General features: G+C 44.4%; 1 protein-coding gene across 1 annotated transcript; it reads right to left on the bottom strand.

Annotated features, from left to right (window-relative positions):
- Window positions 1-743: 743 nt before the first annotated feature.
- On the bottom strand, window positions 744-8,706 carry CALM1 (calmodulin 1). The gene is made up of 6 exons (XM_048948314.1): window positions 8,482-8,706; window positions 5,937-5,967; window positions 4,949-5,092; window positions 2,896-3,002; window positions 1,374-1,509; window positions 744-1,152 (listed from the first exon to the last, which is right to left on the bottom strand). The coding sequence occupies exons 1-6, from the start codon at window positions 8,482-8,484 to the stop codon at window positions 1,124-1,126; spliced, it is 450 nt and encodes a 149-aa protein (XP_048804271.1). The 5' UTR covers window positions 8,485-8,706; the 3' UTR covers window positions 744-1,123.
- Between the last annotated feature and the right edge of the window lie 2,626 nt (window positions 8,707-11,332).

Below are 11,332 nucleotides of genomic sequence, written 5' to 3'. Positions count from 1 at the left end.
AACTAAATTAACATTGTCGTAATATGAAAGGCAAGCACAAGTTCATTTATTTATAGCAAAGGTCTTGGGTTACAGGAGGTCAGTTCTTGCCATCTTGAAGAGATAGGGGATAACTTATTGCATACATGTGCATTATAATTTAGCAGCAAGTCATTCATAGAAACGCTTCCCTCCTACTGCTTTTTTTGGTTATCTCAATTATATATATATTTTAGCTTTACAAAGCATTTAACACCACCTTTAAGTTAATGGTCTTTTATTGGAAAAAAAGACTAGCATTTACAACTTGGAATGGACATAAACTGTAATATCTTGAACAGCAATGTTGATAGTTGTGCTGAAGTCCACAGGCTACTCCGCCAGCTCCAAGTCATGGTACAGAAGGTTTTAAAAATATGAGAGTCCAAAGATGCTCCCTTGGTGAAGGTTTCTTTTAAAAATTTTGTGAACGGTAACAGCCCGACACCCGTTTCACTATAGTGCAATGCAGACAATGTTAAACCAATATTTTTTAACACAGACATGCCATCCATAGTTAAGATCATCATATTTTTGGAGCACACTGCTACGTACAGGAGAACCATTCAACCTTTTGGGCATTTTCTCTAAGTTTCATATCCTTCAACCATTTTTGCTGTATACCATCCTGAGGTATAAACCAATTTTAAAGTAAACCAGCTATGACAATTTATACTACAAATTGATCTAGAATCCACTGTTGAACAAAAGAGTGGATTTCTGAATTGTTTTTTTTTTTTCCTTTTAATACAAATGTCTGACTGTGCTCAATTGTCAAGCTGCATGCATGAAAAACTGGCCAGCCCAAACAGTGTAATAGTCATTAGCAAATGGAACTTTCGAGTTCACTAAGTGCTTCCTTTTTTTTTTTTAATTTATTTATTTTTCAAGGTAGTACAATTAATTATATTGTAAAACTGATGTTTAACTTGATCTTTTGGGGACAGGACCACCAACCATTACATGCAGTTTGTGGACAGAAGGTATTTTGACATTCAGTTTTGCTATACAGAAACAGAATGAATAAATGAACTTTTTTTGCAAGAGGTAAGTAAAAGATTCAATTTGATTCTTCTAGAGGAAAAAAGGTGTAAAGGAGGTCTCTTCACTTTGCAGTCATCATCTGTACGAATTCTGAAAAGATAAAAGGTCACCGATTTATCATCTCTAAAGTACTTTAAACTGTTACATAAATTTTAACTTTAGCAATAAAAAACTTCACTGCATCTGATTTTTATCCACAAAAGCAGATGCCTGAATCAACCAGTTGCCTTCAAATACTAGGAAATACATCCTACCCAGCATACATTCACTAAATCCAACCAGTGGTTTACGTCAATGTAAGTATCCATTACCTTCATAGTTGACTTGCCCATCCCCATCAATGTCTGCTTCTCTGATCATTTCATCTACTTCTTCATCTGTTAGCTTTTCTCCTAAGTTTGTCATAACATGACGTAGCTCTGCTGCACTGATATAGCCATTGCCATCCTGTGGGGGAAGTTTCACAAGATTATCATCAACAACCCGATAATGATTAACACTGGAACTATGCTTAGGTTCCTAGAGACTGCTTTTAAACCAGCCTTACAGCACATGAAACACATCCAGTATACTTTATAACCCTCCAGTATGTACCAGTCCCATCACCTTATGAAACTTACACCCCACTAAATCCTTACCTAATTATAGTACTTAAAAGAATAAATTGCAATAGTTAACAACATGCTGGACTTTTTTTTTTTTTAAACTGTGGTAATGCTTCTAAAGATCTTTAAAAAAAAAAAAGTTTACTTCATCTCTGCTGCCTAAGCAGAAAAAAAGATCAATTCCCCTGCCAGCAACAATAAAAGTCAGCTTTCTATTTTGTGTAGCACTGCTTCTATGAAGAGAACTCATGCAGCTAGGTTAGGCTACTTGTTTTAAGATTTAGAACAAATCACACTTTCAAAAAAAAGCATTTTAATTCTACTCATAAGCAGCTGTGAAAAGCACAATGGCAAAAAGAGAATTATGATTTTAAGTCAGCATTCCTATTAGTAACATCCAAACCTAGAGCATATATCCAGACATCTCCGGAATTGGGAAAATCTCCCCCTTCCACCTACATGAAAAATGCACTAGCTTACAGCATGGCCTTTGTGTCATACCTGCCATACCTAAATCTAGTCTGCAAAAATAAAATCAGAGGGGAGGCGAGTGGTAACTAAAGAATTCAACATTTCCACGTGCTTTCCAGCAGAGAATCAGACTTGCACTTTTTCCATAAAAAGCAGAGAAACCTTTAGCATGAGCTTATCAGCTGCATCAGCCACTGCACAATAATTCTCTTGTAACAACTGAGGGAAACCCCTCCTCTAACAATAGCTTGTCAGAATTTTTGTCATGTACAGCCAGGTATCCTTAACGAAGGTAGGACTTGAGCTTGAGTTCCACCGAAAGCAACTTTCAAGACCATACCTTGAATGCAGAAAATGCAATACTTCATGTCCCTGTAAATACTAATGACATCTTGCTTCAGAAGCTTTCATGAGGTATCAAAATCTCACATACCCACGCAAACATCTCCCCAGTTCCCCAAAGTCAGTGAATACAGAAATTAAAAGACATCCTTTCACACCCCAGGCATCACACCCTCATCTCTGCTCCTAAGGGAAGGCCAGAGAGTTTTCTTTCAAGAAGAACCTTAAGTTCAGCCCTGCTGTGTAGGTACAATCTCCTTGCTCTGCAACAGGGCAGAGATTGCTGCTGTCAATTCCCCTTCTTATACCATAGGACTTCTATACTAAAGAACTTCTCTGCTTCCAGGTGAGAAAGCACTGAGGAAAAGATGGGCATCATTCCTGCTTCTGAAGATACTCGAAGATTTAGGGTTACCTTGTCAAAAACTCGGAATGCCTCACGGATTTCTTCCTCGCTGTCTGTGTCCTTCATTTTTCTGGCCATCATGGTTAAAAATTCAGGAAAGTCAATAGTGCCATTACCTTAATAAAAAGAAATTCCCCAAAATTAAAACTTCCACACTTTTATGCAAGAAAACCTGGCATTTAATTTAGCCAGGCACAAGAATGAGAACGATAGGTTCTTCACATTATTCTTCTATAAGAACCTCATGTTTTCCTAAATTGTTACCACTGCCTTTTTCCTTTTACAATATGCAACAGTCACTTCTCAGTGTTTCAGTACAAGTTCTACAGCTGCCCTCTCCAGGACAAGCCATACCTTTTTCACCACCCAAGCAAAATGTCTAATGTTCCAAGGTTTCCAATTTGTAGACTCACCTACTTAATGTCCTTCTACATAACTCATCATTTAGTTTATTCAGCCTCTTCCCAAATGCTGGGTAATGTTCTAGAAAAGCAATACAAATCCACAACATCTAAACTCTGAAGTTCCTTGTTTAAAACCAACTTCCTTAACCCATGTTGTGCACCAAAGTAATGCACAATTTTAAGGGGCAAAAGGCATCCGCAAACTTATGAGAAAAGCTGCCATTATTTGATATTTCTCATAAGCTCAGCAAGTATTCTGATACAAGCATCACAGCAAAAACTGAAAGTCTGGTATTTAAATTGCTCAAAGTAAGGATTCAAATTTGAGACTTCTCAAAGCCAAGAGAAACAGTTAATAAAGATCCTCCAAAGAGCACAAACCAAGTTAGCATAGTCACAATTCAATCCTACAATACAACCCAAAATTCAACAGCTGAAGGAAAACATTAAGTAGCTCACTACATAGCTAAGATCTACCCATTTACTGAAGGAAACAAACTCATCCAGTAAATACAACAAAGCAGGTAACGGAAGCTTCAGAAAGCTTTCATTGTTTAGGGATTCCAGACTGAAACGTGGAGCTATTTATAACAGCAAGCTTCATTTACCAACTGGAATACAAGTCTCTCCCAAAGCTTTAAAAAAAAAAAAAAACTCTCAATGAACTGTAGACTATTAGCAAAGCATCTTACCATAAAACAAGTTTAAACATACGGGCAGAGCGTACTTATCTGAAATCCACAATTTCTTTTCAATTTTAATCAACCAGTGCAACACTGCAGAATGGTACCTGAATAAGCCACTATACACATCTACATATCACTGCAAATCCTGAGTATCGGGAAGTTTCAGTACGTGCAAAGACAGCTGGCAATTACAGTCCCCCGCCATTTTCTAAAAGCAACCTTAACATAAGTCTAACAATCAAGTAATTCATGCTCTAGCCTATGTGCTTTCTACTCTTCAAGATATTGCAGCAAGCATCAATCAGCCAACATGAGATCAAAGCCTTGGCACCAGTGAGCATTGGAAGGCATCTCTCCTTTTTTCTAACTGCCAGTCTGCTTGAAGTCTCAGAAACAAAATCTTATTCTCTCTTCTGGCACCCACGTGAAGCGATTCTGATCAAGACTCACATAAGGTTTTCCTACTTCTGCAACTGATAGCCTCCAGCCCCACCCCCAGTAGCGACCCAATATACTGCTTTAAACTATGCAGTCTCTCCCTGTTGCATTTTCAACTCTTGTGAGTCCAGCACTATACCATTCTAATTACATCTTTGGCCTTAAGACAGAACTAGACATTAGCACAGAACAACATGAGCCAATGAAACACGTCCAGAAAAGCTACGTGGGAGCACAGGTTAAATGCAGGTCAGGATAAGTTGGGCAGCAACAGGAAGCCTGCAACCCATAAAATATTAAAGACTAACAGCATAACTTTGTCTCTGCCTATCCTCATTCAGATTCTCACTTAAGACTGCTAGCATCTTCGCTGTGCTAAGAACAAAGAATAACCAGACACCTCTCAGTTTACTTTAGCCAGTATTTTGAAATTTGGCTTCAAAAGAACAGTGTCACAGCAACTTCTTTATACAGTCTGAGCATGGAAGACATATTTAGAACACTCAGCATGAGAACCATCTTTCTAACACTTACCATCAGCATCTACCTCGTTGATCATATCCTGCAATTCTGCTTCTGTTGGATTTTGACCCAGCGACCTCATGACAGTTCCCAGTTCTTTTGTTGTGATAGTACCATCACCATCTTTGTCAAATAGGGAAAAGGCTTCCTTGAATTCTAGAGGCAGAAACAGTCCCACTGATTAATAACAGTGCCAGCATAAGGTAAAACTGCATATAAAAATGCATTCCAGTAATAATGCTTGGTAATATTTTAAGAAACAAGCTTGTCCATGGATTAACAGAATTAGCATTTTCAAGTATTAAGAAACAACAGTTACAATACCAACTATAGCTTGCACAGCCACGTGACCTAGGCTTCAATGTACTAGCATCACATCACAATGCTGATGTATTTCAACATCTTGTTGCTTGAACCACTGCTGTATCACAAACATTCGTGTAGGATAAGTGAAGGGAACACTAATTTCCTCTTTTACCATCAAATAGCTTATGGGAATAATAAGAATGTGTAAATAATAATAATAAGATGAGTAAAGTAACACTAAAGAAACAGAATAAGAATTGGTGATCTCAGGTGGGTGTGACTGGTCTTCAGAAGGCCCAATACTGCTTCTTCTCCCAATTAGTCTGTACTAGACACATTCTTAGAAATTAAGAAATCAGCTTAAGGCTTATTTGTTGCCATTTGACTTTAAGTTTATAGTCACATGAAAAAGATAGCTAGTTCTGCCTTGACTTCAAGCATGCAATCAAGATTCTAGTAATTACTTATTTGTAAAAAACATAGGTAGGCCTGGCTCAAATCATCTCTGGTCCAATGAAGCAGTACACTAGGACAGAATTGCCAGTAATCTTCCAGAACTTCTCAGAACAGAGTGCTTTTATTTTAAGAAGTGCTAGCACAGATTTGAAACCACAGAAAGACAACTTGTCCACTGTATTTGACATTTTTTTTCATTCACAAGGAATTAGTCAAGAATATTTATCAAGGTACTTACCAGCAATCTGCTCTTCAGTCAGCTGGTCAGCCTACATGAAGAATACAACACTTTAGAATAACACTTCTAGCAACATCCAGCCCCAAGACACTTCCTTTCAATTTCACAGCAGCAACTTATTATTAAGGTCATTTTCAACCCCTGGAATTCCCCTGCTGCTAGAAGATCCCACTCACCTACACAACACAGCCATTTCCAAAGACACGAAAGCCACTTTTCCTCTGAGCTGCCCATTAAGACTAAGATATACCATCCTTCAACTCAGAGAGCCCGATTTGGTCAAGTGAAGGACACCAGGCAGGCTCCTTGTAATTGGTCAGACAGGCATGAAATCCTTAATGACATGTGTTTAGAGTTTCACATCACATCAGATGTCATTTCCAGAAGCACAGTGCCCTGATCAAGCACAGGGGGCATTTGCACGCTGGTGGGCTAATGACAAGTGTGCCACCTAGTGATCCTCCACAGGTCTGTCCTCCCAGCACAGCCCCAGTGTGAGCCTGCAGCATGCTTTATGAGTAGGGCTGTGCTGCAACAGGAGGAACTGTTGCTCAGTACCACAAATTTTCACCAGCCAACAGAAACAAAGTGCCAGTTCAAGCACTGTGTTACTCCTTCACACGGCCAACCACCATAAGATGTCTCCCACCATCACAAAGGCCATTTCGTGCACCCCTTTAGGCAGCAGGATGGAAAGCACCTGCCTGTGACCTTCTGCTCGCGAGGAGACTAGCACTGCACCCAGGGACTCAGCAGGCAGGAGCACACCTGCAGCCCCTAACTGTGCCAACCACATCCTTCCAGAAGACTCCATCACGATGAGCAGGGCATCACCCACACCTCCAGCCTTTGCACTAAGAAAGCTAACCAGCTCTTTTAGAGGAACGATGGCAAGAAACTCTTCTCATTGACAAGACAGCAAACCCAAAGCAGGATTTTACATACCTTTACAGAGGTACTGGTGAACACAAGGCATCAGCTCCTCTAAAACCTATTTTTTGAGGAGCTTGTACAAACCCCAACAAATGACTGTATAGGTCTAAGAAAGGCATCTTGTAACCCTTTTGTCTTGAAACCCCATTACTTTCAGGTACAACAGCTGGATAACTGCAGCGGAAAGCAATTGGGAACTCCCTGGTTGTACTATCTGTTAAAGCACAGGGGAATATCACAGGGCTGAAAGCCCAATGTATGCATTAACAAACAGGCTGCATCTCTGCGCTTAGGCAGCGAACTTCATCGCTTTTTAAAAAATATTTTAATGCCTGTACCAGGTGACTAACCAATGCCACGTACTGGGTGGTTAAAACCTGCAAAAGCGCTCACAGTTAAAAACCAATTATCTTGTGGAACCAAACAGCTGCAGAAAACACACCCAAAACGCACTTCGGCTTCCCACTCTTTCTGCAACTTTCCAGCAAATGAGAGATGTTACAGCTCGCGGACATTTACGTAACGGCCACACACCCCGCAGGCCGGGAGGCAGAGCCCCGCCTCGGCACGATCTGCGGCCCGCGGCACCGCTCCGCGTCCCGTTCTGCAGGGCTCCTTCCTGCGGCCGCACTCAGGGGCGGAGACGGCGGCTCCCGGGCACGCCGTGCCTCGGCCGGAGCCGTACCCGGCCCCCCCCCCGCCCCCCCCTCCCGCGTCCGAGTGATGTCAGCGCCGCCCGGCAGGAAGGCGAGATGGAGAGACAGCGCCGAGCTACACCCAGATGGCCGCGGAGCGATTAGAGCTCAGCCGCAGCCCGAGCTCCCACAGAAACCGGAGCCGCGGGGAAAAATAAACCCGAGCGCTTCCCCAGCTCTTCGACTTTCGGAGAGGCCACGCGGCACCGAGGCGACGCGTTTCCACGGCGGGGCCGGCGCAACAGGCGGCGGCCGCGCTGCTGCACTGCGGCCCCGCTCTGCTCCGCGCGGCCGTCCCTCCCCCTACTGCCAGCCCCTGGGCCGGGGAGCTCTGCCACCCCCTCCCGCCGAGCCCCCGCGCGGGGCTGGGGACGCGAGCGAGGCGCGCTACCCACCCCCCAACCCCCGCCCCTCCGTAGCCGGGGGTGCGCGGTGGCTGGGGAGGAAGAGGAGGAGACATGATGTAATGCGGGCGGCGATGCTGCGTTTTTTGGGGATGGGGGGGTGCGAGGGCGCAATAGCCGCAGCGCGGAGCCCTCCCCCGGCCGCCTCCCCCCCCCCCCTCCCTGCGCAGTGCAGCTGTGCCGGGCTCCCGCCGCAGCCCCACGTAGCCGCGCCCGGCCCTTCCGGAGGGCATCGCGGGGAGGGCGAGGTGGGAGAGAGGGAAAGAAGGCGGGCGGCGCCGCAGGGCCGCACTGAGGGCCGGGGTCCCGCTCGGCAGGGCCCGGAGAAAGGGGAAGGGAGGAGGAAGAGGAGGAAAAGGCCCGGGAGCCGCGCAGCGCGGAGGGGGGGAACGCTGCCGGGCGGGAAGGGCCGCGGCCTCCCGCCACCCCCGCGCCGCGGGGTTCCGCCGTTAACCGCCGTTACACCGCCGCTCCCCGCGCACTGCCCCCTGAACCCGCGGCTGTACTACGTACCATGGCGCGGCGGCGGGCCCGACGGCGGCTGCACGAACTGCGCGACCACGAGCGGCGGCGGCTGCTACCTCCTCCCTGACGCGGTGCGAGAAGTGCTGGGGGTGTGAGCCTGCGCCGCGCCGCTATATATGGAGCGCTGTATCCCTCCGCCGGAGCGGGGCCTTTTTCTCTCCTCCCCGGCGCGGTATGGGTAAGGGTGACTGCGGCGAGCAGCCCTGCCCCCTTCGCCGCCCGGCCCCTCCCCCCCCCCTCCGGCGGCCCGCTCCCACCCCCCGCAGCGCTGCGGAGCCGGGGCTCGGCGGTGCCCCCGTCCCCTCTCTCCTCGCCCTGAGGTAAGACCCGGGCAGGGCCGACACACGTTACGGCGCTGAGCGGCCCCGAGACGGAGATGTCCTCCGGAGGGGCTGCGGGAGCACAGGTGCCCTGCGGTAATCACAGCGCGTTTGTCAGCGCCGGCACCCGGAGCACGGCGACATTCGGTCCGCGATCGTCTGCGGCTGACGTGTCGCTTCAGCCCCTGCTCAGCAGAACTACAAGAGGAACGGCGTGAGCATGTCCTGAAGTCAGGCGTTCCCTTCACGTCCCCTCTCTCTGCCCCGGGTTTTGGGGTTTTGTTCACCAACCGATGATAACCCGGGTAAACACTGAAGCATTCACATCGTGCCTTCTCCGATAGGTACAGAAGCATACCAGACCGGATCTACGCTGGGATTCCGCTTCCCTTAACAACAACACCCTCCGATCCGAGCTCCCTGTAGCCGAGATGCCTTCAGCTAAGGCTGTACCCTGGGCCTCTCTCTGCCGGAGGCCATAGTCCAGGTGGTCTGTTCACAGCATAGCCATCATGAAAAGCATTTTCCTATATATATATATTTTTTTTCCTGATACATACTTTCAGCTTTGAAATATAGACAAAATAGGTTATGTTCTGTTTGCTGAAGGATTTCAGTAGCTCTACAAACATAGTTACAATTTATTTGCTTGCCTTTCTGGGCAGGGTGATAGGATGGCAAACACAAACATTATCCACTTCCCATCTAGAAATACTTCCCACACAAACCACAGCACATCTTCATGCTTTTGGTCATCATTTGGTCCCAAAGCCATGCTGACATTTGTGTGAATAGTGTATGAAATGGTGTCAGAAAACTGACTTGCAGCTGGCTGGTCTGCAAATTGTAAGCTTATGGACTGCTGCCATTTTAGATACAGAATGGCTGCCTTGCTATATTAAATGTATGTCTGCTTAAACAGAAAGCAGTGAGGTTGAGTGTTTTGTTAGATACAAGAACTTGCAAATTAATATTTTGTTTTCAAACCAGGCCAATAATTTTAAGCTCTTATTTCCCAGTGTAATTTCTTTCCAGGAAAAATGACACAGTGTTCAATTAGTGTGAGCCACTGGTGCTTTGCTTGGAACTCTCCAAGTCTCAGGGTGTGAAGAAGAGTGTCCACGTACGAATCATTCACTTTGCTGTACTGCCCTTACACAGGTGAAGATCTCCTTACTGAAATGACAGCTCTATAAAAATACTGGGGTAATAAATGCATACAGTTATCTTGCAAAGATAAATGGTCAATGCAATCTCATGGTCTTTGGCCAAAGTGCTTCTAATGTGGATGGTTGAAGGTATTTTCAATAGAATAATCTCAGCAGCGTTAAATCCAGCAGTTTAGAATGTGAGTGCCCTATTTCAATCTCTTGTTTTTTATGTACATGTAATACGTTCTTTCATTGACACAAAGCCTTCACTTGTTAAAAAGTGAAGGGATTAGATTATGTCTGCTGAGGAGATTATGAGTAATTAAACTTTATGTAGATTCTTTCATAAAATATCAACATTACAGTGTTTGTACATATGTGAGGAAGCTTGGCAATGTGGAACAGCCTCTTGGTCACAATCAGTGGATGTTGCCAAGGATTAACAGGACCTCTGGGTAGAAGGATTGCTGTGTCTTTGTTTCTTATTTTTTCTTTTTTTGTGTGTGTGTGACTACTTTTGCTAACTCTTGATGGTTTACATTAATAATTCATTTTTACTGAAAATGGAATTTCAAAAAAAATTTTTTTGAGTGGCTTTGAATATTGTCTCTATATGAGAAAAAATTCAGGATGATCAACTTAGATACCACAGATCACTTCTGCAGTAGTTTCTGCTAAATTGCGTCATTCTGGATTTGAAAGTATTTCACAGCTAATGCTCCAAAATAACATTCTGACTAAGGGAATTTTTTTTTCCTAGTTTGACATATGGCAGTGATGAATGTAAATAAAACAGAATATTAATGTTTTGCTGCTTGCTTAATGTAGAAAATCTCACATAAAGTGGCATCTGCCTATTCCTTGTAAGCTTGCCCAGTTGTATGCTAGAGTTTGATTGGTATTTGCTCACTTAAGACTGACATTCTGCTGTGGGCAAGCAAGAATGCTCATGTCATTCCAGTGACACGCAATGTCGAATGATTTGCCAGGATCTTATACAGTCTCATTCAAAATCTTCTGGATCTCAGTGGGATCTGGACTGGGCCATGGAATTGTTCAGTATTTATTTGTTCCTAAACCCATCAAAGTTGGCCATGCCATTGCTCCTGAGCTTTTCTGCAACCGGGCCGTGCAGTAGCTGTTAAGATGAATTTCTAACTGAGTATTTCTAGCTAGTTGAGATTTACTTTCTAAATTAACTTACTCTCTATCATTTTTTGTTGTGGTTGTTGACTTGTGTTTGTCTAAGCTGTAATATTAACCAAAAAATTAGTTTATGAATTTATTAGATCCGGAAAGAGTCTATTCTGCCTAGTGCTGTACCTCTAAGACTTGTCTTACTGTGATTCTAAGGTTCTGTGCTGTTCT

Source organism: Lagopus muta, chromosome 6 (genome assembly GCF_023343835.1).
Source record: "Lagopus muta isolate bLagMut1 chromosome 6, bLagMut1 primary, whole genome shotgun sequence".
Lineage (NCBI taxonomy): Eukaryota > Metazoa > Chordata > Aves > Galliformes > Phasianidae > Lagopus > Lagopus muta.
This window is presented reverse-complemented; position numbering and strand designations above follow the sequence as displayed.